At 41.3% G+C, this 26989-nt stretch overlaps 8 protein-coding genes and 1 long non-coding RNA gene across 15 annotated transcripts; 4 read left to right on the top strand and 5 right to left on the bottom strand.

Moving 5' to 3' along the window:
* Window positions 1-71: 71 nt before the first annotated feature.
* LOC132786644 (DNA replication complex GINS protein SLD5) lies at window positions 72-1137 on the top strand. Its single transcript, XM_060793228.1, has 3 exons — window positions 72-305; window positions 361-814; window positions 965-1137. The coding sequence occupies exons 1-3, from the start codon at window positions 183-185 to the stop codon at window positions 1084-1086; spliced, it is 699 nt and encodes a 232-aa protein (XP_060649211.1). The 5' UTR covers window positions 72-182; the 3' UTR covers window positions 1087-1137.
* Window positions 1138-1251: 114 nt separating this feature from the next.
* LOC132786643 (UMP-CMP kinase) lies at window positions 1252-2172 on the top strand. Its single transcript, XM_060793227.1, has one exon. It carries the CDS (start codon window positions 1320-1322, stop codon window positions 2061-2063), a length of 744 nt encoding a protein of 247 aa, XP_060649210.1. The 5' UTR covers window positions 1252-1319; the 3' UTR covers window positions 2064-2172.
* On the bottom strand, window positions 2170-3240 carry LOC132786642 (charged multivesicular body protein 2a). The gene is made up of 2 exons (XM_060793226.1): window positions 2823-3240; window positions 2170-2752 (listed from the first exon to the last, which is right to left on the bottom strand). The coding sequence occupies exons 1-2, from the start codon at window positions 3133-3135 to the stop codon at window positions 2292-2294; spliced, it is 774 nt and encodes a 257-aa protein (XP_060649209.1). The 5' UTR covers window positions 3136-3240; the 3' UTR covers window positions 2170-2291.
* Window positions 3241-3704: 464 nt separating this feature from the next.
* Window positions 3705-6637, top strand: LOC132786639 (exocyst complex component 8). The gene is made up of 6 exons (XM_060793222.1): window positions 3705-3889; window positions 3951-4106; window positions 4174-4519; window positions 4574-5358; window positions 5420-5949; window positions 6011-6637. The coding sequence occupies exons 1-6, from the start codon at window positions 3850-3852 to the stop codon at window positions 6194-6196; spliced, it is 2043 nt and encodes a 680-aa protein (XP_060649205.1). The 5' UTR covers window positions 3705-3849; the 3' UTR covers window positions 6197-6637.
* On the bottom strand, window positions 6233-15029 carry LOC132786638 (protein groucho). 7 transcript variants are annotated; one of them, XM_060793218.1, is made up of 14 exons: window positions 14939-15029; window positions 13221-13659; window positions 12998-13092; window positions 12175-12238; window positions 11901-12083; window positions 11296-11328; window positions 10720-10914; window positions 10554-10652; window positions 10107-10163; window positions 9765-9941; window positions 9107-9381; window positions 8371-9044; window positions 8106-8305; window positions 6233-7905 (listed from the first exon to the last, which is right to left on the bottom strand). In XM_060793218.1, exons 2-14 carry the CDS (start codon window positions 13254-13256, stop codon window positions 7798-7800), a joined length of 2196 nt encoding a protein of 731 aa, XP_060649201.1. In that variant the 5' UTR covers window positions 13257-13659; window positions 14939-15029; the 3' UTR covers window positions 6233-7797. The 7 variants fall into 7 exon arrangements, with proteins under 7 accessions (XP_060649201.1, XP_060649198.1, XP_060649199.1 ...); XM_060793215.1 differs by having other exon boundaries at window positions 14591-15010; XM_060793216.1 differs by having other exon boundaries at window positions 14599-15010.
* LOC132786648 (uncharacterized) lies at window positions 14924-15475 on the top strand. Its single transcript, XR_009632464.1, has 3 exons — window positions 14924-15059; window positions 15120-15190; window positions 15250-15475. It is a non-coding gene; the product is annotated as an uncharacterized LOC132786648 (long non-coding RNA).
* Window positions 15476-16091: 616 nt separating this feature from the next.
* LOC132786304 (enhancer of split m8 protein) lies at window positions 16092-16813 on the bottom strand. The gene has a single exon (XM_060792799.1). The coding sequence runs from the start codon at window positions 16739-16741 to the stop codon at window positions 16196-16198; it is 546 nt and encodes a 181-aa protein (XP_060648782.1). The 5' UTR covers window positions 16742-16813; the 3' UTR covers window positions 16092-16195.
* A 1915-nt stretch (window positions 16814-18728) lies between these two features.
* On the bottom strand, window positions 18729-19631 carry LOC132785878 (enhancer of split m7 protein). The gene has a single exon (XM_060792179.1). It carries the CDS (start codon window positions 19562-19564, stop codon window positions 18974-18976), a length of 591 nt encoding a protein of 196 aa, XP_060648162.1. The 5' UTR covers window positions 19565-19631; the 3' UTR covers window positions 18729-18973.
* A 3530-nt stretch (window positions 19632-23161) lies between these two features.
* Window positions 23162-23841, bottom strand: LOC132786634 (enhancer of split m6 protein). The gene has a single exon (XM_060793210.1). The coding sequence runs from the start codon at window positions 23795-23797 to the stop codon at window positions 23576-23578; it is 222 nt and encodes a 73-aa protein (XP_060649193.1). The 5' UTR covers window positions 23798-23841; the 3' UTR covers window positions 23162-23575.
* Between the last annotated feature and the right edge of the window lie 3148 nt (window positions 23842-26989).

Here is a 26989-nt window from a genome sequence, read left to right as displayed (position 1 = left end):
AGAACCATTGAACAAAATTTTCATCAATTAAACGAACATTGATTTGTTCTGTGCAATGTCAGTGTTGAGCAATCTTTCTAATCTTTCAATCTTGCCATTCACTTGGGCAAATGCAGCTGCTTTTGCTTTTGTTTACCTGTCGAACGCGCCAATAATAGTTACTTCTTAACAAAATATTAATTATGTCGGACACTGAAAATCTAGAACAAGTTTTGAATGAGCCTGACTTAAGCACAGAGGCCGCCTACACTAATGGCTTCGAAGACGACGATGATGAAGATGCGGAACCCATTACAGCACAAAAGGTAAAGAGAACTCGTATTATTATTAACAAAAATAAACTGCAACTTGTTGCATCAGGTTTTGGAAATACTTGAGACTGCTTGGACAAATGAGATTTGTGCACCGGAATTGCTGCAGCACCAGACAGATATGCTGGAGCTAATGTTGTCCCAAGTGGCGCACATGGAGGAGCAAATGAAGGATCTCGATAAGAACGATTTCCGCTTTGTGGTGCATCAAATGGAGCTGGAACGCATACGCTACATAATGGCTAGTTATCTGCGTTGTCGGCTGCAGAAGATCGAGACCTACACACAGCACATACTCAACCAGGAAGCAACACGCGATGCCGCTGACAAACGACTTTCCCCGGAGGAGGCGAAATATGCTCAGGACTTTGCCAGCCATGTGGATGAGTACTTCAACAAGGTGGCCACGCAGTATATGCCGAACCAGCAGCGTGGCGAGGCCGAGCAGCGCATAGTGACGCCCAATCTGATGAGCCATGTCTTCCTCAAAGCCAATATTGCAGGTGGGTCTAGTTTATTGTTTAATTTATGCATTAAAATTTCTTTGCAAAGCGCAACGGACTTGTAACTTTGGTATGGTTGATATACCACTGTTGTTACTGCATTATGAAGATAGTTTATCTTTACAAATTATTTTTTTTTTTTGGCTGCAGTTTCTGGAGTCATCGTGGGCGTTGATGATGAAGAAGTGGATCTTGCGCCGGGCTCTCAACATATTATACCCTATCAACTAGTGGCCGATTTAATACACAAAAACCAAGCACAACTCATTTAAAATTGTTTTATATCATTACTGTACTGAAATACACACACATTCAAAACCCATTTAAAACGTTTTAGTTGGCGCGAAATCTAATAGTGTTGGCTAAGGCACACGCAAAGAAAATGGCCGCTGTTTGAACAGCTGGCGCATGTCTCGTAGTGACGTCACAACATGCATTTCCAGTGGAAATTATTTAGGTATACACCACGACGATTCTTTCTATTCATTTGTATAGTTAGTTGCCAATGTGGCGCGCTTTTACGCGACTTATAGCGATAACAGTTGAGTCGTCGTCATCTGCACAAGGTGCTATACCTCACCGACTGCTGACTCAGCAATTCCAAGCACATTCCCATCAGCAAATTAATTACCTCAGCTTACTCAACAACCGGAAAATGTCCAGTGAAAAGCCAAAGGTTGTATTCGTTTTGGGCGGCCCAGGGGCAGGCAAGGGCACGCAATGTTCCAAAATTGTGCAACGCTTCCAGTTCACACATCTCTCAGCTGGCGATCTTCTGCGCGAAGAACGCGCCCGTGAAGGTTCCCAGTTTGGCCAGCTCATCGAGGATTACATTCGAAACGGACAAATTGTACCTGTGGAGGTCACGTGTTCCCTGCTGGAGAATGCCATGAAGAACTCTGGTAAGACGCGTTTCCTCATCGACGGATTTCCACGTAACCAGGACAACTTGGATGGCTGGAATCGTCAAATGGATGGCAAGGCGGATATGCAATTTGTTTTATTCTTCGATTGTGCTGAAGATGTTTGTGTGGAGCGCTGTTTGGGACGTGGCCAGAGCGGCTCTGGGAGGAGCGACGATAACATGGAGAGTTTGAAGAAACGAATTCAGACGTACAACAACGACTCGCTGCCCATCATTAAGTTCTTTGAGCAGGCGGGCCAAGTGAAGACCATTGACGCCAGTCCCGATGCTGAGAAGGTCTTCGAGGAAGTGGAACGTGTCTTTTTGGCCAACGGCTTCCAGTGAAACTTAACTTAAACTAACTGTGGATGTTCTATTTAGCTTGATTTAGATGCGTGTTCCCAGCTCCCCTTTACTCTTCTTCTTAACTGAAATATACGCTTGTTATCCGTAAGTTGTTAAGCGTTTTTCTTGAATCATTGTTGTCCAGGGGAAACAGGCATATCAAAGTGTTATTTCATAAAATCAACAGAGTGGGCTAAGCATACAAAACGGCAGTTAAAGCAGCTGCTCCTAATCCTTGCGCAGCTTGTCAAGGCGCGCTTGCAAATCGGCATCAGCATCCGACATGGGCGTGGAACCTCCGCTGCCTCCAGCGGCACCTCCACTTGCTCCACCGCCGCCGCCTCCTCCACTACCTCCTGGTGCCGGGCCACCGCCTGCTCCACCCGCGGCAACAGCTGCAGCCGTCTTTTGAGCGCCAGCGCCGCCGGCAACGGACAACGAACCGGACGCAGTAGGCAAATCTCCCAATTGTTCGCCCAACTGCAAGCCAAGTTCGTCAAGCACCTGGGAGACAACGGCATCGGTCTCCTCCTCATCGCCCTCATCCTCCATGGCATCGTCGATGGCGTCGTTGATCATCTCCTCCTTCATGTCCATCATCTCGGATTGCTTTTCGAAATCTTGCAGAATCTTTTGGATTTGCGGGAGATTCAGTTGTCGATTCATGTTCTGCATGGCCTTGGTGACACCTAAAAGTCAATTGGCAATTAAATAAGCATTAAATGTGAGTCACCTCCTCCCACAACTCTCTTCTCTTACCCTTCATTGCTTGGGCCATTGTGTTTTGAGATTTGAGCGTTTGTATTTTCAGCGATACCGCTTGAATGTTTGCCTTCATCAGCATGAACTTCTTTGAGTAGCGTCGCGTGCGCACCAGATCCTTGGCCATGATCTTGACCGCATCCATTTGGCCTTCCTTGGCCATCTTTTTGATGTCTGCTATGATTTTCTTTTCTTGTTGATCCATTTTCATACGCTCGCGATCCAAATCTCGCATCGCTTTGTTTAAAGCGCGCTGATTCTTGCGCAGCATCTCATCCGGTGAGATCTTTTTGCCGAAAAGCCAATCCATTGCAACAATTAATTTATTATAACTATTTACGACCTGAGAACTGTGTTTGATAGGAATGAATGAATATGTTGAAAATTACTCATCAAAACAAACGACGGCGTAGAAGAAGAGCTTTCTTAAAGCTGTTTTTCTATGTTGGGGTGTGACCACAAGTAACATTTCTATAATATACTAAATTTTGAGTTGGCCACACTTCATATGGCATTCGATGTACAGTGAAACGTCGCTAGTCAAGCATACATACATATAAAGATAGAATTGCACATTTTAGAAATGTAAATGTGAAATTATAGTTAATTTCATCTTAATCATATAATTGAAAGGCATATAATTTAATAGTATATTTCGAATTATTGCATAAATTATGGACCATCCGGTTTTGCATTATAAAATTTCGGTTAAACTCACATCAGCCCTTAAATGAATGATTTTATCGGATTAATAGAAAATGTTTTCGATTGATTTTTCCTAACGCATTCTCCTCCACTAATCACAGCCTCCTTCAAAATATAATTCTTCATAAAAGAATACAAAAAAAAACGAGAAATCTAAAAGAACGGCTATGCTTGGTTTCAGTATTTTTATACTGACCCATTACGCCCCTCTACTTACGTTACGTAGCTGTGCACTTGTGTGTTTACGTAGTTACCCACAACAACAATAGTAGACGCTGAGCCATCATCACAGTTTTGTTTTCTATTTTTCCGCCCTACAATGAAGGAATTCGACGATTTTAACTTTAGCGTGGACAAGTGTAAGCACCACTCTCGTTGCTGTTATAATTATCTATTAAAATATATTGACGCTTTCTCCAGATACCAAAGAACTGACACGCGAATGTGTCGGAGGCAGCGATTTGCAGCAACGCAAGAAGGAAATCGAGGCGTACAATGAGCAAACGTCGGCAACGCTCAAGCAAACTTGCAAAAAGAACTATATGCAGTTTATACAAACCGCCAAGGAGATATCACGTAATACAGTTTATGCTCATATAGATTTTCCCCTTCTTCAATCAATTCCACAACCAATTTTTTACAGATCTCGAATCGGAGATGTATCAGCTGTCGCATATTCTTATCGAGCAACGTAACATCTTGGCCACCATGACAGATGGCAAGATGAGCAGCCAACTAAAGGCGACGGACAGCCTTGAGGCTGCAGAGGCAAACGCCGCCGCAGCCACGGAGGATGTGGAGAACAGTCATGCAACGCGAGCCGTTAAAGAAATGGTGCAGGGTTTCAATGGCAATTTGGAAGGCAAGACATTCCTTAACGAGGGTGCGCTCATTGAGCTGGATGGCAATGACTATCGCCCCATACAGCGTGTTTTTTTTTTTTTCCTCTTCAACGATGTACTGATTGTCTGCAAAGTAAAGCACGATAAGTACGAATCTCCATGAAATCTCTTAGCAATGATCTAACTCTGTAATCATAATAGGCGTCTGGAGTTCCTCACTGAGTATGATCCCAAGAAAATTGCTGTCATCAACATCAAGGATCTGGATGGCGTCAAAAATGCCATCAATATCATCACTCCCGACGGTTCCAAGATCTATCAGAGCATCACGGCAGCAGGCAAAAGCGAATGGATCGAGAAGTTGGAGGAAGCCTTTCGCTTCGATCAACAGAAGAAATCCAAGAAGGGTCAAGCCCCACAGCCACCAGGACGCACCAAGCAGCAGCAGACGCCCTCAAAGAGCACCTCACCCGAGAAACTGCAGGATCAAAGTCCCAGCGATGCGCAACCGAAATCGCTGGAGGATGAAACGCCAGAGTGGCTGAGCACGGCTAGCGAGGAGCTACAAACGCTGGTGGCCCAACGACACTTTGAGGATGCCCAAGCGCTTATAAAGCGCACCCAGGATTTTCTGCGGCAGGCTGACAGGAAGAAACTGCCGCAAGCGGATGCCATCGAGAGCAAGGTGAAGCAACAGGAACAAAAGCTAACCAACGTCCTTATCCAGGAGCTGTCAAACAGTCACAATCGCAATCTGCAAATTGCTTTGCGTGCCGCTCGACGGCCGCTCAAGATTCTGGTGGAGATGGGACGCTCCAGGCAGGCAAGTGCCACTCTACTCAAAGTGTGCACGGTTAGTCTGCGTGTGGCACAGCGTGAGGCACGCCGCAACAATGCCGAAATCTCCGAGTTATTCTTCTGCGATCTCACCCAAGTGGCCTGTGATTTCCTCAGCGCCTTCGAGCAGCAGCCGGCTTGTGTTAGCGGTAAGTCTGAATAACCGATTGTAAGTGAAACATAAGAAAACTTAATTTCATCCATTTGTAGCTCTTGTGGTGTGGTGCAATGCAGAGCTGCAGTACTTTGCTAGCCAGCTGATCAAACACTATCTGACCAAAGGCACCTCACTGGAGGCGGTGGCCAAGTGTGTGGAACGCGTGCGCAAACCTGCCACCAAGCTAACCGAGATTGGTCTGGACATCAGTTATCACTTGGAGGGTCTGTTGCGCACCACTTTGGAGTCACTCATCGAAGAATCGAAGCAGCGTTTGCTGGATGCTGTCGGACGCACTGAGGAAAGCTGGCAACCATATAATCTGCAAACCAAGTCGAACCTTAAGCGGCTGCTGCATGAGCTGGACACTTTGGGCATTGATATGCGTGCCCAGGCCACAGGCGATACCTGGTTGAATTTAACACAATCCACGCTGGTCTTTGTGCGGCAATTCCTTCAGCTGACCGAGTACTGTGGCTGTCTAGCCAAGGGCGAGGCTCTGATGCAGAGTCTGGAGCAGCTTCTACGTGATCTATTTTTGGCACAACACGCGCTGAAACCACCTAGTGACTTGGCTGTCGATGTGAGTCCAAATAATCTTTTATATTATAACATAACATAATATAACTATGCTCCATTTGTAGCCGAACTTTGTGATGAAGAACAAAGTGTTCCTGGTGGACAACCTGCTGCCGATTGCCATCGACAAGTTTCGTCAGATTTCGGGTCGCCAATGTGAAATGTTGCGTGAGCTGCACACTAAGCTGGCGCGTCAGCAAGGAGCTCCATTGCCACGACAGCGCAGCGTTTATACAACAGATGTGTTCTAGAGGACTACTCTACTGACTATATATAGTTTAGTTTACTTTGATTACATATATAATTTTTTATTTTTCTTTTTCGTTTTGCTTCAATTATTTATAATATAATTATATACATATATAACCACAATAATAATAATAATATTTGTAAAATTAAAAATCGAAGCGTGTGCTGCACTCTATTCTGTTTTCTTTTTTGTTTTGTTTTGCTTATTACAATGTTTCGCTGGGCGCGAGATGTGCCCACATTCTATATATAATATATATTTTGCATATATATTCATATACATACATATACTATATATACGATTCATTTCTATATAAACTAATGTGTAAACAAGTGTTATTTTGTTTTCTTTTCTTTTGTTTTTCCTGTTGTTGTTTTAGCTGCACAAAACATAGGATTTTACAGTTGGTTATTGGTTTTGTTGGGTTGCGTTTTTCTCTCTCTCAAAATAAACTGGCTGCTTTGGCGCCTCCCGATTTAGATGGTTGTGTGTACTAAGGGGGACTGAGAGTTGTGGGTGTGTGTTTTAAGGGCTATGGGGAATATTTTTGTGTGCTGGCGGCGCTTCGTTTGTTGTGTATTAATTTATAATGTAAAATTCTTAACTAAACTGCTTACTATTATATTCATTTATATTTATATGTATATATATACACTCATAAATATATATATATGTATATATATACTCTTTTTCTGCATGCAAATGTGTTTTTGTGGGTGTGTGTTTTGTATGCAAAGTGGAAGGAAGGAAGAGTCTGGGACAGTATAGAGGAGGGTAGCAGTCACTAATTTAAAACAAATTGACAAACTAAAACTTAGAATTTTGTTTTTGCATTTGCATTATTGATTTACGATCTGTGTTTGTTTCATTTCTGGTTTCTGTTTTATCAAAAACTTCGCTGCCGACTTATAAACACATACGACGAACTAAAAGCACTCACATCTCATATCTGACAATCTTGTAACTCATCTGGTAATTATAATCTCAACGCTCCTGCAATGACTAATCCATGCTGGGTGGAATCCTCACCCAGCACTTATTTCTTTTTGATGAGCGTGGTAGGTAACGCCGACTGTTATTACTCTCGTTTTCATTCTCAATTTTTTTTTTGTTTTTAGTATTTTTTGTTTGTTTGTTATTTATAGTTTTTCCATTTTCTCGCTTTGCATCATTATTATTACAATATTATTATGTTCTCGTATTATTATTTTGCTTTACGTTTAGATTTCTTTTTGTTTTACTTTCAAATTGTGTTCAACTTTTTATTGGACTTAGCTTAAGCTTAGTAGCTAGAAGTACGCTTAAATTTTTAGATTTTTCTTTTCTTTCTTGTTTGTTTTTGTTTTAATATATTTATATTATAGAATTTTTCTTTTTGCTTCGCTCTCTTTTATGCATGGCGCTGCTGCCGTTGCTCTGCTTTCTGTTGATGCTTATGTTCGTGTTGTTCTTGTTGTTTCTAGCTATCGAACATGGGTTGTGTATTCTTCTCTTGTGTGTTGTTTGTTTTCTTTTTGTAGTTGTAATAAAAACCTATATGCGCTTATTACAAAATGAAAAGTGTGGATTTCCTCTGTTGTGTATGTGTGTGTGTTTTTTCATTTAATAAATAACTTCATAGACAGTAGCCTTCTTATCGCCCGAACCCGTCACAATATATTTGTCGTCAGTTGATATGTCGCAGCTAAGTACGGATGATGTTTCCTTTGACTGCAAGTGATATAAATAACACGAATAAACAATTAGCAATTGGTTGATTATAAACATATTAACGAAATTTAACATTTATAGTATAAGGAACGATTGACATAAAACCTGATATGGCAATCTGAACAAGTTATTTGTCTTTTGCTCTATATTAATCACATTTAATGCGCCATTGATTAACTGTGATTGCAGATTAAACTCACCTGGAATATACTGGCACCGTAAGGTGTTCGCCATGCGTTAAGCAGGTTGTCTTTGCCGGTGGAAACGAACCATTTGCCGCAGGTGGCAAATCGCAGCGACAGCACACAACTCTCGTGCAAATGCAGCTGATACTTGTCCGGTTTTGATGCATGCAATACTTCCACATGTGAATTCTCCATGCCAACGGCCAGCCAGTCACCTTTGAATTGGATTGTAGAAATTGTAAATACATGACGATTCTGCAGTACGTTAAATGCAACTCACCTGTTGGACAATAGCCAAGCGAGAATATTTGAGAACTGAAATCGTGTTGTTGTAGTTGACGACCCTCGCGCAAATCCCACGAGCGCACAGTGTTATCCAGGCCACCAGTCCATAATCGCGAGCCATCCGGACTAATGTCAATGCAAGAAGCACCGTCCGTGTGGCCCTGGAACTGACGCACCAGTATCTCATTGTGCAAGTCCCAAACGGCAATGTTGCCATCGCTGCAGCATGAGAAGCACACCTTCGAATCGGGACTGATGGCGAGCGCATAACATGCAGGCGCCGCTGAGGTTAGCTCGGCCTTAATGCGTGGCGTTGGACTGGCCAAATCCCATATGGATAGATTCGATGCCTCGCCACCGACAATAAGTGTGCGTCCATCCGGCAGCAGTTTCACTGAGCGTATGTAATTATCGCGCTGCAGGCAATCCAGCTGGCTAACGGGATTTTTGTTGCCCGGCTGCGAGATGTCCCACACCTTGACGCAACCCTTGCCGCCCGTATAAACGTATTTTGTAGGATTTGAAATTGTAACCGCACACACGACCTCGCCATGTGATAACGTATTAATTTGCCGCGCATGTCTCGGTATGCCGACGCCCACCAACGCATCCGGCGGGAAAGGCACCGGCTGCAAGCTGCCCTCGCCGTTCATATGGAAAGAGTATGCACTGTAAGAGTGAAGGAATATTAGTGAAAATTATAGAGAAGAAGTAGGTTGACAACAACTTACGGCTTTCCACCAGTTAGTGCCGAGGGATGTGGAATGCCGTTTGTTCGTACATGCGCATGCGGATCGTACGGCATTGGCGGCGGTCGTCCATAGGCGGGATCCGATGGCGGACGCTGATAGGGATCGGCCGGTCGCTGATACGGCGACGCTGGATACCCAGCCGGCGGCGGGCCACCTTGTGGCATCATTTGTTTAGGATTTGGGCCCTGAGATGGTGCGGCAGCGTTTGGTGTCGGTGTACGTGCCTTCGCTCCCGGTGTACCCGGCTTGTCCATCTATTCCACACGTTCGCAATAGCAATAGCAATTTAAAACGAAAACAAAAACAAAAATAACAATTATTTAAAATTAGTCAACAAAGAATCTTAGTCATGCTAGTTTTCCTCGTAATAAATAATTGCTTAAACCATTTAACACTTTCAGCTTAAAGCACACTTAATATAATTAAACAAATGTTCATTATTGCGAACAGGTTTGCTTAAAACATTTCACAAACAAAATGAGAACTCGTGAATATTAGAATAGCAAGTTCAACTAGAGTTCCAAAATGCTCCAGTATTTTAAGTGATTCCCTAAATGTACACATTAAAAATTAAGCTTATACTCTAAATGAAATCCCCTTTTATAATAAACTTATCGATTCATAATCTAGTGCTTACATCTTTTGTCTTGAGGCTGGGTGTGGAACGCGACGAACTGGAGCCGGAACGTGAGGGCGGCCGTTCTTGTTTAATGCCACTGCTTCCCGGTTTGTCCAGACGCTCGCCGTTTAAGCTCTCACGATCGCGAACCTCCATGGACACGTGCTCGCCATTGGGTCGTGGTGAGTGGGATTCCTGCAATGGTTATTCAGAAACACTTGTTAAACGATTGTTCACAATGTGTGGCACTTGTGGTTTTGGTTTTGTGGTGTCGTGTGCTTTGTGGGGGGTGTGTATTTGTGTAGCTTGTTGTTGGTTTTGGTTTTGTTGCATGAGAATCAGGGCCGACACTCAACTCACCATTTCATTTGCAACATCTACGACTAAATCTTGATCGCTTTTCTCGCCTTCATCGTCCTGCAAATAATTTTGAAAAAAACAAACAAACACAATAAAACAAAATGCTTACAACAATACAACACAAACAACAATTGAATTTTGTTTAGTTGCACAAAGACTACAAATATAATTGCAACTATAGCTATAGCTATAACTATGCGATTAGTTATAGCTATACATCGATGTTTATTTTCTTTTGATTTCGTTATTATGAAGCTCATGAAAGTGATAGATTGGGTATTAAGGTATAGACAATAACAACGACAACAACAACAACTACGTTTAATATGAGATAGGCTACGGTTTGGTGAGTTGAGAGGCAGCAACAGCTGATGACACAATTATAATGATACGAGTATACTATGAATTATATGTAGATTTTGCAATAGTTGCTCTGACGATACGTACTTGCAGTTTCTCATTTTTTAAACGCTTCGGGTCATTCTCAATGTCCAGGGGCGAACGGGTACGATATTTCTCACGATCCGCTGGTGAAACCGAATTGCGCTGTAATAGGATGGAATTATGTTTTAGTATAAGAATCTATTTAATATCTCAAATCTGAAGTATTTACCAAACGCTCTTCGGCGCCCGCTGGTCCCTCCAATCCAGTTGGCTTTATATCCGGCCTGTGATGATCTGGCGGCGCTTTGAGCAAACCCTGTGGACCATGTGGCAGGCCCATTGTGGCACCTAAGGCGCCAAATGGATTCAGTGCGCCCATCGGCTGTGGCGGCCCTCCAGGCACCTGTTGTGCGTGTATTTGTTGCTGCATGAAATGAAAGCCACAAGCAAAACATTGGTTAGTTAAGAGAACTGGAAACTGTCGAAGTTTTCTTGGCACAGGCTGACGCCAGGCTGTTTTTATATTTTAGCCTTTTGTCGATGGTTGTTATTGGCTCGGGGGACATCACAAAAGCTGTTTATTTTTAATTTTTTGATGTAGGTGTGCGTTTGTGTGTGCAGACAACACCAACAACATCAACAACAACATTGACAACAAGTAGAACAACAAGCGGCGAGACTTCAACTTAATGATAAACACGTTGTGGTGGAGAGCGAGAGCGAGCGAGAAATTAGCGCAACAAGCAAACAAACAAATGAACGCAAATTGCAACAAAAAAAAAAAAGAAACTAATAAATAACTTACTAAAAGTTGTTGTATTCCATGTTGCTGCTGATGCTGCCACAAACATACGCACATACATGCATCGTTTTATAATCAAATCATATCATATATTTTGTTTTTGTTTTTTATGTTGGATAGTTTGTTTGGTTTTTATATATTTATACAAAAAAAAGACGTATTAAACAAGTTTTTCTCAATAATTCAATTCAGCGAACCTTTGTTAAAAAATATCGTGTATTCTTTTATATTGACAAAATTAAGTTAATTCTCTTGAACTAGTTACTAAGTTACTCCTATTGCAATTTATCGATTTTAATACCAAATATATATGTTTAAAAAAAGAGAAAATCATTTTTCGAAATTAAACCCTGGCATATTCATTGCCACTGCATTTGTTTTAAATTTAATCAGACAACAGAATCGCACCGGGTACAATATTTAAGTTCTATTTTTCTTCAAATGGAATTCCCGGTAATTATAAAGCTTTTAACGTATTATCTTAAAAAAATGATGGCAATAGTTGAAGACTATAACAAAAGTTCACTGCGCTGTTGTTGCTGTCTAAATGGCAACACACAAAAAGTCATACTTGATTTGCGACCATCGGAAAGGGAAACCAAACTTACCCCTATGATCAGATTCAACTCCTGCATTGTGACCTGCTTCGCACGTTCTACCGCCTGCAGCACTTGCTGCTGGTGATCGGCCTGTAGGAATGGAAGTAGCTGATTGATCAGTGTGTTTAGACGCTTGGCGATTTCCGTTTGCTTGTGCATTTCCACATTAAGGCCGTAGGACATTTCATAGTACTGTTTGGTGTAGGAGTAAAGAGTAGGAAAAAAAAAGCGAGAACTGAAATTAAAAGTTCTTTTGTTTTTTGTCGTTTAGATATATTATTACCATAACATAATGGCGCTGCATTTCTGTCTTTTCTGTTGCCAGCTTCTCGCACTCCAATTTGATGCTGAAATTCACAGGAAAAATAATCAAAAGGGCAAATTAGTTAAGTTTAAAGAAAGAAATCTCGAGCAACGTTTCCGTCGTCGTCGTGCCGGCTAAAAAAAATCCTATGAGCAAACCAAAGCAACAGCGCATATGGCGCGTTTGCCTGGCAAACCGGTTTATACAGCAAAAAGACACATCGAGGCAGGCTGGCTGGAACGACTGGAGGCTGAAAGAGCCCAGCACAATAATGCTAGCATGAAAAACCTACAGAAATCAGCATTCTTTTCTTTTCTTAACGCTCTCTCTTTGAAATCCGACATGGTTCATATGGTTTTTCTGTTCAATCTTCAACAACAGAGACCATATGAATCATGCGATTAGCTGACAGGATGTGTAAAAACAATCTTAACTCTTAAGATATCTAAACTTTAAAAAACATTATTTATTTTAAAGAAAAATAAGCAAAGCAATTTTTAAATTTTATAACAATTGTTCATAAAATTATATATTGTAAGCTCTCCTTATTTAAATTTATATAATATAAACTTCAAAAGAAGACTCCCCTTTTCGATACAATAAGACCTACATGTATATTCTCTAGATATAAAATATAGATACCTTTACGGTATTATTAATTTTTCCCTAGTACTTTCTATAACTTCATAATAATCCCTAGCAATAAAGAAACTTATATATCGCAAAATATTTCTAGATAAAAAATGTATGCTTTGGATATATCCTACTGGAGTTTCTAACGTGTGTCGTAGAAAATACTTGCCTGTGATATTGCGCCTGCAGAAAATTGAACTCCTCCTTTATGCGCTCCAATGTATCGGCAATGGTAAATTTGATTGGGCCCTGAGGTGGTGGTCCCTGTATGTGTGTGAATGGGTGTGCGTGTGTGAACAGAGATTGTGGAGATGGAAATGGACATAGGGGGCGAAACGCAATTAGCAAAACACTTGATTGGGTCCCATTGCAATATGTTTTTTTATACTTACCCCGGCGGCGGGGTGACGCACCGGTTGGGGGTACATTGTTGTTGTTGGTTGCTGCTGCTTGTTGTTGGTGTTGTTACTTTATTGTTGATACTTGATGGTTGTCCAAGAACGACGAACGGAACAACAACAAATAACCGTGTTTGTAGTATGTATTTATTTTTTTTATTTTTATATATATTATTTAGCTGCGGCCTGCGGATAAGTTAGAGTGGATTATGCTTCCTCTTCCTTCCTGTTGGCAGCGCACCGCTGCCCGAGATTAAACTCTCCTCTGCCCAAAATTAGCAGCACTGAGCACCGGAGGAGCATGTATAAAATAATTTTGCAAGCGTTTTTATTGCTATTGTTAGGTTTTGGTTTTTTATTTTTGTTATTTTTTTATGTTTAATTCAACTCCAGCGTTTCCATATTGTTGTTGTCTAGCGGTTTTGCGGGTATCCTGCAAATGGAATTTTACAACGTTTCTTTAGTTTAGTTTATTGGTCGTTATTTTGCACCATTTTTTCGATACGTAGAATCTCACGCACACACAAAAACACACATACACTGCTCACACACACACACTATCGCGCTCACGTATTTTGTGAGCATCTCAGCAATGGCAGCCATGCCAGCAACAACGAGTGAACGAACACATACACAGAGAACGACGCACGTACGAGGGTATGAGTGTGAGTGTTTACCGCCGAAAAAATCAAACGCACAGTTGCATGTGCCTTGCCTGCGAGAGAGAGAAATGTTACGCAAAAAAAAAGAACAGGCATGCAGCCAATGATAGGCAGAAAACTATCGTTCACTTTTCGTTATTTTTTGTCAGCTTTCAACGATGTTGTTCAACAATTGCCACATTCTTGCGGCATGTAATTTTTTTTTTTGCAAAAGCAACGCACGCTGGCCGCACACGCTCTGCACAAACAAATGTACCCTGTGTGTGCAATACATATACAGACAGACTGCAATTACGCAGGGTTGCCACCTCTGACCGCGGTCAAAATACTTGACTTTTCGCACCCACACAAACAGAAATATTTTCTTTATATACGCGCAATGTTTTGATATATTTTTAGAAATCTTCTTTGGGTGTGCAAATATATTTTTACGAAAAACAAAACGAAACCAAATAAAAATTGTAAATTGCTGGCAACACTGTTTTGTGCGGCAGCGAGTTGTTCGCTCACACACAGCCATACATCAGACAGACAGACATACACACGCGCGCGCACCCCAAACGGACGAGTGGCAAAACTCACACATACACGCGCACACACACTCACACAAGCACAGAGGCATACACGAGCGCAGCGCAAAAGAAAAATTGGCCCTACAAAAAATAAACAAAAGCAATTAAAAAACGGAGTAGTTGGCAGTACCAATTTACATTTAAGCTTTTAGCTAGCCGCACAATTGCACATTTTATTGCCACTTTTCGAGTGCGCACGAATACACAGCACTGATATTTGCACTAGCCGACTTTTTTCAGTGCAAAAAACGTAATTTTTACTCGAATTTCGCCCGTAAAAACTCTTGGCCTCTTCAACCGACCGACCGACCGACTCGCTACGTCTGACAGCCAGCCTGAGCGTCGTGTATGTGTTGTGTGGCGTTCTCGTTCTCGTCTCTATTTTTTCGCATCTGCTTAAGCCGTCTATTTTGCACTTCTAGATGTTCAACAGTATATAATTACTATACGGCATTGCTTACAAATGCATTTAACGCACAATTATTTGTATAAATCGGTAATATATATTGCCGATTTGTTATTAATTCGCGAACGTGATTTTGAAGCGTGGAAGAAATAAAACGCCGACGATATATCCAGTGTGACCGTTATACGAATATGTAAATATACTATTTGGCGTTGAATAATATACCGAAATATACCACTTGCTCCATTACTAGATTGGTAACACTTTATTAGTTATGGGAAGTATTCCAAATGTGTGTCTGAATGAGCGCAATTTTTTGAATAGGTATGTATTCAAAAGGCAAACATGGTTTATCAATCGTTATGTTGTGATATCGACTTTAGCATCTCTGTGATGGAAAGGATAACAATGACTTGGCGCGAAATTTTGAAATAAAGCAAAATTATAAAATGTTGAATATTGTTTCATTTTACTGTAAATGTGTATTTTATTATTAAATATTTAGTAACGTTTTTATATATTTTGAAAAAAAAATTAAATTTTATGACTAAATTGTATTATATTCCAAAACTAGAGATTGGTACAAATGACTAATTGTTATATATAAAATAATTTTATAACTAAAAAGACACCAATTAGATTAATAAATTATTATTATATTTATTAATTTTAATAAATATTAATTAATTTTAATAAATATAATAATTACCCAATTTTCAATAATTTTAAGAATATTGACTTATTATTTTAATAAATGGAGAAGTTTGCTACTTATGCTGTATTAGATGTCAAGTCAAGAATAAACCAACATACAAGCTATTTATCCACTTCATTAATATTATATTATGTTTAAAATTAAAAATTTTTATTAAAAAATCATTGAACTGAGAAAAGTATCTAGAACTCCTTTCCAACCTGTGCTGCTTCTAAAAGTGAACAAATGCAATTTTGAATCCAATTTCTCTAGTAATGGTGAGATAAATTTCATTGATTATATTAATTTTCGATGGTCCAATTGGTTGAGACATCATAGATTAGACGTGTTATGAGCCAAAGTATTATGCCTTCAAGTACCTATAAATAGCTGAGAGGTCTCATACCCTAATCCTTTATTGCTGAAAGTACTAGCTAGATTTAAAAGTGAATTACCCATTATACCCATCCCCTTTCAAAATAAAAGATCAAAAATTTTCGAGTTTCTTATTGTATTTATTTATTTGTTTTGTTTTGTTTTTGTTTTTGCTAATTGTTTTGTTGCCATCACAGTTGGTTATCACAGTTGCGTTGCATGTTGCCTTATTGTAGGTCGCTGCCCTTGGCATGGTTGATTTACCAGGGGCGCCACAGTTTCTCTTCCACAGGCATTGGCGATGGTGCTGGACTCTCGCAATCGCTGTGATAACCAGACGAGGCAGGACTGAGCGGCGCCGAGTTGCAGTTGATGCTCAATTCAGTTGTTGGCTCTGTCTCAGGCATTGTTTGTGCCTCATGGAACTGCTGCAGGTTCTTGTAGACGCGTCCCAGATGAGTCATCACCGACTTTCCCAGGTCAACGCTCATGCCAGGTGTGGATGCCATGACACGTGACACTTCATTGACGGCATTCATATAACCGTTGCGGAAGCTCTCCAATGGCATTGCTGGTGTTGCTGCTGCTTCTGCTGTCTGTTTGTTTGTCTTCTGTTGACGCATGAATACCACAGCTGATTCAAGCATCTCGGCCTTGTCCATGCGCAGGATGCCATCATCACCGCGCAGCTCGGCGACAAGTGTCTTCAGTGTGTCCAAGCACTTGTTGATGCGTGCACGACGCTGACGTTCCAAGAGTGGCTTCTTCACCTTCTGGTAGATTTGTGTCTTGCTTGTGTATTCCATTTTAAACGTAAATTTTTGTATTTCGCAATGTGTGTGAAGAAAATATGTTGCGATGTTGCCTTGTTGCTGGCTGTATCGTGAATGATGCTCTCCAGTTGGCACAGCCTTGCTTTTATAGCTGGTGCCCAAGTGCCAGAATCCACCCTCGGCGAAACGGGCACGCATGAGCGCATGCTACGTCTCGCTCGCACGCGCATGCCCAGGGGCTGATATCGCAAAGGGCTCTCTCCCTCTGACATGCAGGCAACGCCAGCCGTTAAGCAGCGGCAGAGCAGCAGCAGAGGGAACAGCTGCAATGTGCGGCTGGCATGGAGGACAATCGGCAATCCTTGTGGCTCGTGGCGTGGGAACCGACCTGAAAGTAAGTTTCTCACACAATTTTTTCTCGTTTGTTTTCCTTTTGGCCACATGCTTCGCTTTTTTAAAGGATCAGAGCACAAATGTTGCAGCTGTCGCTGTTTTGGGCATCGCCATGCAGTGGTTGGTGTTGTTGTTGCTGCTCTTTGCTGTCGCTGTTGTTGTTGCTCTCGTTGTTGCTGCTGCTGTAGTTGCTCTTTAGACCGGTGTTATTATCCTTAATGCATACTTCACTGCCTCATCCTGTGCGTGTGCGTGGGCCGTTCCCATACTCAGTCTCAGTCTGTGTCTCATTCTCATTCTCATTGTTATCCTGCCGTGCCATCTCTGGCTTATTGTTTCATCAATGTATGCAGATGATGATGGCATAATGCGGTGAGTCTCCTTCCCCTTCCCCTTCCCTTTCCCTTTACACATCTCGTTCTCATTCCCGCTCCCATCGCCCGATGAGTGTTTATTGGACACAATTAGTGTGTGGCATATTGGCTTCGTTTGGCTTTGCGCTTTGCGCCTCGCGTCTTTGGGTCGCCAGGTCAGACGGGTGCTGGAAGCGTGATCTGAGCAATCGGCTCGTGGGCCAACTGAGGTGATCTTTATGGTTGAAACTGGGTGAACTGAGGTGCTACCACATACGTGCAAGCAACCCCCTTGGCCTGTCATGTGTGGTTCATGTTTGTTCGTTCAAGTGCCAAGTGTCATTAATAATTTATCAATTTCTTTTTGCTGTTCTCGGTGGCAGCTAATTGATAAATTGATAATTAATTGAACGTTGTGTCAGGTTTAGATACAAAGTCGTTTCACTTTAGATATTAATAGTTTTAATTATTTATAAGGTTCAGTAGTTATCTTCATTACCCAACTTAAATGAACTAATTTCAAGCACGTTTAAATAAGTGTCCAATAATGAGCATTAATCTGATTTCATTGAATGTAATTTCGAATGGGCTTACATTAAATTGGTGCCAATTAGATAGTTATCTAAGTTCATTAATGAAATATTTAATTTGCAAGAAGATGTAGAACTCTTTTTGAATTCATGTATAGTAATTGATTTTAATATTACTTTTAACAAATAGAGGGGCAAAATGAATGTTGATTTCGGTAAACTAAAATATTTTGTGCCTTATTGTTTTGTAATGATATAGTATGAAATTTACATCATTTAAAGAATTTATATTAATTTGTAAAATAATTTATGATTATAATAATATTATATTAAAAATTAGCTGAGATTGAGCATTGCAAGATTCAAATATGAAAAGAAAACTAAAAATCATTTCCGGCGGGGTTTAAAATTATGGAATCATAATTAAACAATTATGAATAGATTTAAATTATCTTCCGATTGGATTAGAAATTTTTAAAAACACAAAGTATGTTAGACTCAAATAAGAAAAGAAAACCAAAAGTGATTAAAATAATACCAAACTATTTAATTACTTAGCAATGCAATGGAAACCCATTTTCCGATTGGAGAACGAGCTGCTAATGAAGCAACAGTTGTTATTATCAAATACTGTAGACAATCAGTAGACTTCTAATTGGTAACTGAAAACCTGTGAAAGTGAATAGCTGTCAAGAGGATTGGCAAATAAATGAAAAGAGCAATAAATGTTTTTTTTTTGTTTTCATGTTTGTTTGTATTTATGTTTGGAAGTGTTTTACTTATAATTGTATAAACATTTGTATTGGCTAACAGACTTCTGGCTAATTTGTTATAATTGGAGTCAATAAACGTGCCCTATCACAGACCTAACTTATAAAACTGCGTAACACTTAATTAAAATCAAAAATGAAGATCATTGTAAAGCATTGTAAAGCTACATTGGAATTGCGCGTTTGCCCTCGACGACGACTTGGGATGTTGTCCCCCATTTACCAGGGACGCCAGACGCTGCCGGTGTTGCTAATCTGGAGCAGAGATTGTGCCGCAACGGGTGTGGATGAGCCCGGAGAGCAATCACTGTCGCTGGCATAGCCACTGGAGACGGGGCTGTAGGTGTCACGGCTGCTGCTGCTGCTGCTGCTGCCACAGTTGATGCTGAGTGGTGTGTGCAGAGTCATGGGTGTTGACTGCTCGACAGGTTGCTCCAGTTGATTGAGTCGCATACCCAGATGTGTCATCAGTGTGGTGCCAAAGGCGACATCCACTTTGGGAAGAGCGGCCAAAGCACGAGAGACTTCGTTGGCAGCACGAATGTAGCCAGCACGGAAACTGTGCTCAGGTGCAGAGGAAGCGGATTGAGCGGCTTTTGATTGCTTCAGATTGCGCAAGTATTGAACGGTCACCTCTAAGATGTCGGCTTTCTCGAATTTAGCATCACCAGTCTGTGCCACACACTCGGCCATCAGATCCTTGAGATCATCCAGACACTTGTTGATGCGTGCGCGACGCTTGCGCTCCAGCAGTGGCTTCATCACTTTGCGGTATTGGTAAGTTTTCGACATTTCGTATTTGGTTGCCATGGTTATTTTTTTGTTTGTTTGTGCGAGTTGCTGTTGCTCGTTTGAGATCGTTGTGTACTTCACGACGGTTGCGTTGAGAATGTTGCTGCCGTCTCCAGTTACCGCTGCTTTTATAGCTGCACGTGCCTGCTGCGTCGACTGCGTCACGTCTCGTGCTCAGCGCACGCATGCAGAGAGAGCATAGAGAGTAACAACAACAGCAACAACACCACCTGCCGAGCAAATTACTCAGTCATCGGGTCTCGAGTCTCGAGTCTCGAGTCTCTCGTACTTCGTGTTTCGTGTCTCGACTCTCGCTGCGCCTGCGCCTTGCACGATCCTCGCTTGCTTGGTGGTTGGTTTTTCTCTTGTTTGGCTCGGTAAACAAGTTCTACCTTGGCAGGGGATGAAGTTGTGCATGTGTTGGTGGTAGTCGTTGTACTGATGGTGGTTGTTTTTGGTTGCACATGTTCAGCCTGTTGTTGTTGGTGTTGTTGCCTGCTTTTAGCTCTTCTCTGTTTTCTTTTACATTGACGTTCGAATCGTGGGAAACACTTTGCCCTCAAGTTTCCCACAAGATTTTTCTCGCTCGTTGGTGTTATAAGTTATAATCGGTCGGCCGTGTACAGCGAGAAAGAGACCGAGCGTGTGTGAGTGAGCGAGTGCGCATGACTTCATGTCGAGCCCTTATGCACATTGCACAGTGGGCTCGACACATGTGTATGATTTTCAGAATGAGCTGCGTTTGGTTTTTCCGTTACATGTTCGCTGTACTTGATATAGAAATTTTGGCGTATAGGTAAAAATCTGTTGTGGATTTTACGTTGGCATGTCTTCTACTTGATACGCTAAATTTTCGAATTTCTAGCAAAGCCAGTGCGTGGGAATGAACATTTTTGAGATATTGTCAGTGAAGGTTTTGGAAAAATTTTCTAGTAGTAAGGTAGTGCAAGTTGTGTGTGAACTTTGTACAAATCTGTTGTGGATTTTACGTGGCATGGCTTGTACTTGATACGGTAAATTTGAGGAACAGTCGTGAGAATGCATTTCAAAATTTTGGAAATATTTCCCGTTGTGAAATAAGGTGCTGTTGGTGTTAGTTGAGATCTGTTTAGGATTTTACGCGGCATGTCGTATACTTGTTATGGTTAATTTTAGGACTTTTATATATGGGTGTGCGTGGGAATGAAGTTTTGGGAATGTGGCAAGTAGTAAGGTAGTGTAAGGTGATGTGGCAAGGTCGATATAACATTTGCACCTCCTAGGGATTTTCACACAAACTAGGTGGGATTCGAAATTTAACTTGTAAACGTGGGAAGCACAAAATGGGTAGAATAAGAAGGCAAATAAGAAAAAATACAAATTTTAAAAAAATGTTATAAAAATATGAATTTAAAGAGAACCAAGTTCTGCTTGAATTTTTGATCACAATCTGTGTGCCATTGCCCCACTGTAAATCTGACCGAGCTAAAGATCGAGTCATTGCGAGTGGTGAGGACAGTACTACCGAAAAAAACTACCACCTGCCCTTTATTTTATTTTTTCTTGTCAGAAGACGTGGCCCATAGGTTTACTCTTTGCTCTTGCTGTTGTTGTTGTTGCTGTTGCTGTTGCTTGCGTTGTCGCTGTTGTTGTTGTTCTTGCTGTTGTCAATTATGAATGCTGAATTGTAGCTTCTGTTGAACACTTGGGCCACGCTAAGTGGCATGCCTGGGCACGTCGTGGGACCCGAGATGCGAGAGATCCGAGACCAGGGATCAGGAACCAAACACTGTGTAACGAGAATGTGTGTGTGTGTGTGTTTGGGACGCTGTGCGAGCGGGGCATGCAAACTAAATGACTGTACGGCAAATTGACACACACTAAAGATTAAATGTATCGCATTCGTTAACTATATAAACAATATACGTGGCCAGTTTGGCCACGGGCAGGAAGTGCGAGCAGTCGATCAGCCGACCGAGAGAGACAGAGCGAGACACATAGCATGCTTGGATGGGGGGGATGATGAGCATGGCGTGCTGAGAGTGTGCTCAACAGCAAGCCGTTACAATTTTTTCTTCCCTTTTTTTGTTTTTGCTGTCGTTTCGAGTGTGAGAACATTTTTTGAACTGCACATGGCGAACCGAGATCGGACGACGATTCCAAACCCAAGGGGCTCATTTGGGCACGTAAACGGGGTTGGGGGTTGGTTGCTTACTCGGTTTATTGTCAATGCAATGCTCTTGTCATCGTCGCTGTTGTTGTTGCTGTAGTTGTTGTTGTTGATGCTTTGGCTATGCCTCTGACTCTGGCTGTGTAATTGAATATGTGCGCATGCTTGGACCGCGTAATAACACACGACAGACACACGCAACATTGGAAGGAAGGTTGGCAAAGGGGGGCGCATGCGATAAAGCAATATAGGACTCAGATGGCAAGGATGCAACTTATGCAAAGCTCATTGAACATGTGTGTTGTGCTGGTAAATTAAATGCCGCATTTCTCAAGACAGGATGCCATTACAATAATTAGCTCAGAAGGCTGTTATTTGCAGTGACTCAACTAGGTAACGCCTGAAGAAAAGATAATGTATAGGTCAGGCAATATGGCATTAATTATTATGATTGAGAAATGATAAAAATACTAAAAAATGCGAAATAAATTAAAATTGCAAAATAAATTAAATAAACTAAAAACATCTGTAATATGAGTTTAAATTACGAAAATTAAATAAAAAACTTTCGTAAAATAAATTCGAATTTCGAAATAAATGAAATAGCACTGGAGATTCTGTTATATTAAAAGTAGATAATCAAGAAAACAGAGAAATTTTAAAGTTATTTTTTAAAGAAAAACACATTTAAGAGTATATGCGAAAATAAAATTAAAAAACTTTCGTAAAATATGTAAATTCGAAGTAAATTAAATATTACTGAAGATTCCATTATATTAAAAGTGCAAGTAGACAATTTAAAAAAAAGGAAACTTAAAGTAATTTTTTAAATAAAAACACGTTTACCTGTATGTATTTTGAGCTTAGCATAGGATAAACACAAGTAAATTATTAAATAATTTTTATTGGAAAATGAACTGAATATTATGCAAAATAATTTAAAATTAAAAACTCCGAAATAAATTAAATTATTTAATAAAGTTTAAGTACTAGAGATTTCATTATTTTGCAAAATGCAATTCAATAAATTGAACATGAAAGAAATCTTAACGATTTTTTATAAATCGAAATATTTTTGTGCTTAGCAATTTTTAGCTAAGAACAGGAATCACTTTAACAGTATAAACCGAATTATGAAGGGGTAAATTAAGAAATCATTTTTTCACACATCTCAGAGCTACTACCAAACGTTGCACAATTGAACTTCATTGAGAAAAATGACATGTTTACAATGATGTAATTAAGAACTGCTGTCAAGTGCTGCTACAAAACCACACATAAATGGGTAATGCAGAGGCAGTTGCAGTTGTTGTATGCTGTGGGCGAATGTAATTTCAACTAAACGAAGTTGTCATGTTTAGCTGTCACTTGAGTGCATAGAAATGTAGCACATGGTGCATTGCTTAACTGTGGATTTAAATTTCACCATCACCATCATCATCGTCACATAAAAAAGAGGTTTTCCGTTCTTTACTTTGCAAGGCATTATTATTATTATTCATATTTTGTGGAGAGGCTTATAAACTAACAACATTTATGCTAATGGCACTATGAACTAGACATTAATCGATACAAGTATATCACAAGGTATTTAAGCTAGGCATTAGTTGGAATTAAATATTTAATTAACACCTTGTCATTGGCATTGGCTGCAGCTACTTGTTGCTGTTGCTGTTGTTGCCTGCATTGGCAACTTGTTTCTCATTTGTTGCATGCAACTCGTTTCGCATGTTGAGATGAGATGATGACTGTCTGGCTCGATGGATGGCTCCATTGAAGAACTGTTTTCATTCATTCATTTGACCGCCTCTAACTACCGGTTGTTGTTGTTGCTGCGGCTGCTGATGCTGCTGCTGTTGTTGTTGCTGCTGCTGCTGCTGCTACTGTGCATGCCAATAAAAAGAGCCGTCTGCGGTTTCCAGGCAGAACAACAATTGCTGTGTGGCCATCGTTGTCTCTTGCAACATGCGTTCGTTAGCCAGATTCTGGGCAATCTCCTCGCAATAGTTATTGTTATTGTTGTGGCTGTCAATGCTGCCGCTGCTGTTGCACTTGCTGCGGCGCTGCAACATTTTGGCAATTAGATTCTTCACTTTCGACATGATTTCAATTTTTGGTTTCAAACTGATGTTTGCGTGTCGCGTTGCAAATTTGAACTGTGCTGCTGGCGTGGCAAGTGCCGCGCTTTTATATCGTCCAGCATCCCACAAACAACCACCGCCCAAAGCACTCTAAGAGCCACCACACCACCCAACACGACAAGTGCCACATGGGCGACACATGTGCCAAGCACGCGGCTGACTGATGTTGCAAGTTTCAGAAGAGAAGCAGCAGCAACAGCAGCAGCAGCAAAAGCAACAGCCGCCCAACGTTCGCCTGCCACGCTTTCAGCGCAGGCTCATCGTCGTCATCATCGTGCCACAGAGAATGAAGAAACGCGCAGAGAGCAAGCTCAACACGTGCAGGATAATCTTGTCAGTTGTCCGCACCCCTCATTGTCGAGGTTTCCTTCTTGTTGCCGTTTTTTTTTACTTATTCAATATAACGAACGCACAAAATAAATATTGAGAGCGTCGAGCAGTTGTGGTTCCCATGGATAAGGTTCGATGGCCCTCGGTTTGGTTAGGGGAAAAATATCCCACGGTTCGAGTGGCAGCTGCTTGCAATTTAGGCCACAGCCCGGTTCGTGTTGCTGCTGCTCCTGCTGCTGCTGTTGTTGTTGTTGTTGTTGTTCTCGCTCTGCTTGCTGTTGTTTTGGTGGTGGATGATATTGACTGCCTGACACATATTGCACTTGCTGCCAGGCGAAAGTCTCGCGACCTCTAAAGCCTCAAACAAGTGTGTTTGCCTCGTTGTGTATTTCGCGTTTGCTTAATTGCCACGCGTTTCATTTATCAAATCCCAAACAAAAAGCCCTGCCGACTGCTGCCCCAATTTTGCACCTGATTGATATTTATTTTTCGGGTTTTGACCACTTGTGAAAAGCTTTGCTGCTGCTGCTGCTGCCGCTGCCGCGTGGCTGCCACACTTGTCTCGTGCTGGGCAAACGTTGGGCGGTCACGTGGCATTTATGAATTTGATTTGCATCCTTACTTCATGTTGCACAAGGTGCACTATTTGATCGCCACTTTTGTGGATTATGATTCAAGTGCTTTTCGCAGTCACTTTTAATCAAACCCAAGTGCGGCATGGCACGCGTCTCCTTTGAGGATGGGGATATCTAGCAAATTGATATTTGATTAAATGCGGTTGACTTGCCATTTGTTGTGGCATGTAAAGATATTTGTATGAGTGTGTGTGTGTGGCACTTTTTTTTTTGGGGTGGTTTAAGTGAAGTTTAAGTGGGCTTAAGCAATTAGATGAAGTGAAGTTGGGAAAACTACTTCAAGTCGTATCCCACAAACAGGTCTATTCTGTAACAATCAAGATGATGATGATGATGATGATGATGATGATGATGATGATGCGCACAACAATTGTCCACTTATCGTCCAGCTAATTTTCCTATTCTAGTTGGAACTCAAGGGTAACCACTATTATAAGACATGGCTGAGAACTCTTCCTGAAATGTTTAAATAAATACGCAAAGAATAACTATTTAAAGTGGCAGTAGCATAAAGCAAAGATATCATAAGTAATTAACGATAATGAGACTTAAATAGGTTAAGGTATAGCTGTAGGGTAAGGGATGAGAACATTAGGATCCTTACATTAGCTATTAGATATTCCTAATTAAACGCTTCTCTATTTCTTTAATTCTGACCTTCAGTTTTATCACTTCATTTCGAATTCCTACAAAGCATATCTTTCCCTTCATTAAATATTCTTTCAACTTCCATTTCCTAAGCCCTTTTTGATGGATTGATTGTGTGTGTCTGAGTGTTTTCGAGTGTTAAGCACCTGCTGATCAAAGAAGCTGCTGCCACATGACCCAGTGCTCATCAAATCACAGTCACAGCCACAATTGAGTTCTATTTGATGTTGGCCCGACAGGCAGCGTCTATAAAAAGTCAATTCCAATTCCAATCACGTCAATTGTAGCGCCAACTTTTCACCTTCGGCTTTGGCCAATCAACAGGTGAAGCTAAAGCTCACAAACTGAAGTTGAAGTTGATGTTGATGTTGATGTCGATGGTGCTGTTGATGTTGCTGTGGCTCATAAACTCTTTTGCGGTTCAATTAGCGCATGTCGTAAAGTACAAATAACTATTGCGTACAATTCCGCAGAAACCTCGGGGTTGTGTCTGAGGTATAATCATTAAGCTGAAGCCAAGTAGCGCTGCCGACATTGCGACGGCGATTTAAATTAAACAATCGACAATGACGACGACGACGACGCCGGCAACAATAACAACAAGCAGCAACATGATGACGACAACAACTGAAAAACTAAAGTAAAGCAGTCAGTAATCAGTCAGCCAGCCAGTCAGACTGTCAGTCAGTCAGTCAGTCAGCCAGTTAGGCAGTTAGGCAGTCAGTTAGTCAGTCAAGTCGTCAGGCCAGCCACACGACGCTGATAATGCGCGTCGCGCCGGCGCAATAAATGTGTGCCGTCGTCAGTCGAGGCCCTCATCTTGTTGTTGCTGGTGTTGTTGTTGTTGCTGCTGCTGCTGCTGTGTTTGTAATCGTAACCATATAAGCGACTTAAATGGCAGGTGTGCACATCGCGTGGGAAACACACGACGTTTCTCGAGCGGTTCTCACGATACGAAAAATCGAGCAAACGACGAACGACGAACGACTGACGTCTCAAGAGTGACGACTGAAGATCGACGCAGACGAGTGCTCAACTGCGGGTGCCACTATCCGCAATTGGAACGACCAACCCTATCAGCATGATTGCTAACTGGAGCTCAAGATTGGATGCGTAAGCAGTCAACCAGAAAGTACAGACAGCACTTAACATAATCTTCAATATATTTGTTGCTTATAATTGCTAGCTATTTAATTATTATTTTTTAACTTATGTTTACCAGCGACTATTTTAACTATTTTAATGAACAATCCCAGAACATCACACATTTACAACTTACAGCAATTTATATTTGGCCCCAGGAACAGACAAATCACAAATGGTTTTGGTCAATTGTCTGGCCAGTCTATGCTCTGTTCTTGGCCAGCATTTTACGGTTTAATTGCAGCTACAATGCGTCAGACACGCAACTAGACAATCGTCTTATAGTATTTATTGCTATTTGCTATTGCTATTGTTATTGCTGTTGAGTCTGAGTCTCAACGATTTCCTTTCCCACGCGCTGAGCACAGACACAGACTCAGACACAGACACAGGCACA

Source organism: Drosophila nasuta, chromosome 2R (genome assembly GCF_023558535.2).
Source record: "Drosophila nasuta strain 15112-1781.00 chromosome 2R, ASM2355853v1, whole genome shotgun sequence".
Taxonomy (NCBI): Eukaryota; Metazoa; Arthropoda; class Insecta; order Diptera; family Drosophilidae; genus Drosophila; species Drosophila nasuta.
This window is presented reverse-complemented; position numbering and strand designations above follow the sequence as displayed.

What these genes read in the sequence shown, in the direction of transcription:
- LOC132786642 (XM_060793226.1), bottom strand. Translation starts at nt 3,135, where the DNA reads ATGGATTGGCTTTTCGGCAAAAAGATCTCACCGGATGAGATGCTGCGC. An exon ending in AATGGCCCAAGCAATGAAGG is followed by an intron (nt 2,753 to 2,822) that starts GTAAGAGAAGAG and finishes ATTGACTTTTAG; the next exon opens with GTGTCACCAAGGCCATGCAG.
- LOC132786304 (XM_060792799.1), bottom strand. Translation starts at nt 16,741, where the DNA reads ATGGAATACACAAGCAAGACACAAATCTACCAGAAGGTGAAGAAGCCA.
- LOC132786639 (XM_060793222.1), top strand. Translation starts at nt 3,850, where the DNA reads ATGAAGGAATTCGACGATTTTAACTTTAGCGTGGACAAGT. An exon ending in TGCAAAGTAAAGCACGATAA is followed by an intron (nt 4,520 to 4,573) that starts GTACGAATCTCC and finishes TAATCATAATAG; the next exon opens with GCGTCTGGAGTTCCTCACTG. An exon ending in CTAGTGACTTGGCTGTCGAT is followed by an intron (nt 5,950 to 6,010) that starts GTGAGTCCAAAT and finishes CTCCATTTGTAG; the next exon opens with CCGAACTTTGTGATGAAGAA.
- LOC132786634 (XM_060793210.1), bottom strand. Translation starts at nt 23,797, where the DNA reads ATGTCGAAAGTGAAGAATCTAATTGCCAAAATGTTGCAGCGCCGCAGC.
- LOC132786643 (XM_060793227.1), top strand. Translation starts at nt 1,320, where the DNA reads ATGTGGCGCGCTTTTACGCGACTTATAGCGATAACAGTTGAGTCGTCG.
- LOC132786644 (XM_060793228.1), top strand. Translation starts at nt 183, where the DNA reads ATGTCGGACACTGAAAATCTAGAACAAGTTTTGAATGAGCCTGACTTA. An exon ending in AACCCATTACAGCACAAAAG is followed by an intron (nt 306 to 360) that starts GTAAAGAGAACT and finishes TTGTTGCATCAG; the next exon opens with GTTTTGGAAATACTTGAGAC. An exon ending in CCTCAAAGCCAATATTGCAG is followed by an intron (nt 815 to 964) that starts GTGGGTCTAGTT and finishes TTTTGGCTGCAG; the next exon opens with TTTCTGGAGTCATCGTGGGC.
- LOC132785878 (XM_060792179.1), bottom strand. Translation starts at nt 19,564, where the DNA reads ATGGCAACCAAATACGAAATGTCGAAAACTTACCAATACCGCAAAGTG.
- LOC132786638 (XM_060793218.1), bottom strand. Translation starts at nt 13,256, where the DNA reads ATGTACCCCCAACCGGTGCGTCACCCCGCCGCCGGG. An exon ending in TGCAGCGCCATTATGTTATG is followed by an intron (nt 12,084 to 12,174) that starts GTAATAATATAT and finishes TACACCAAACAG; the next exon opens with TACTATGAAATGTCCTACGG. An exon ending in CGGGCGCCGAAGAGCGTTTG is followed by an intron (nt 10,653 to 10,719) that starts GTAAATACTTCA and finishes ATCCTATTACAG; the next exon opens with CGCAATTCGGTTTCACCAGC.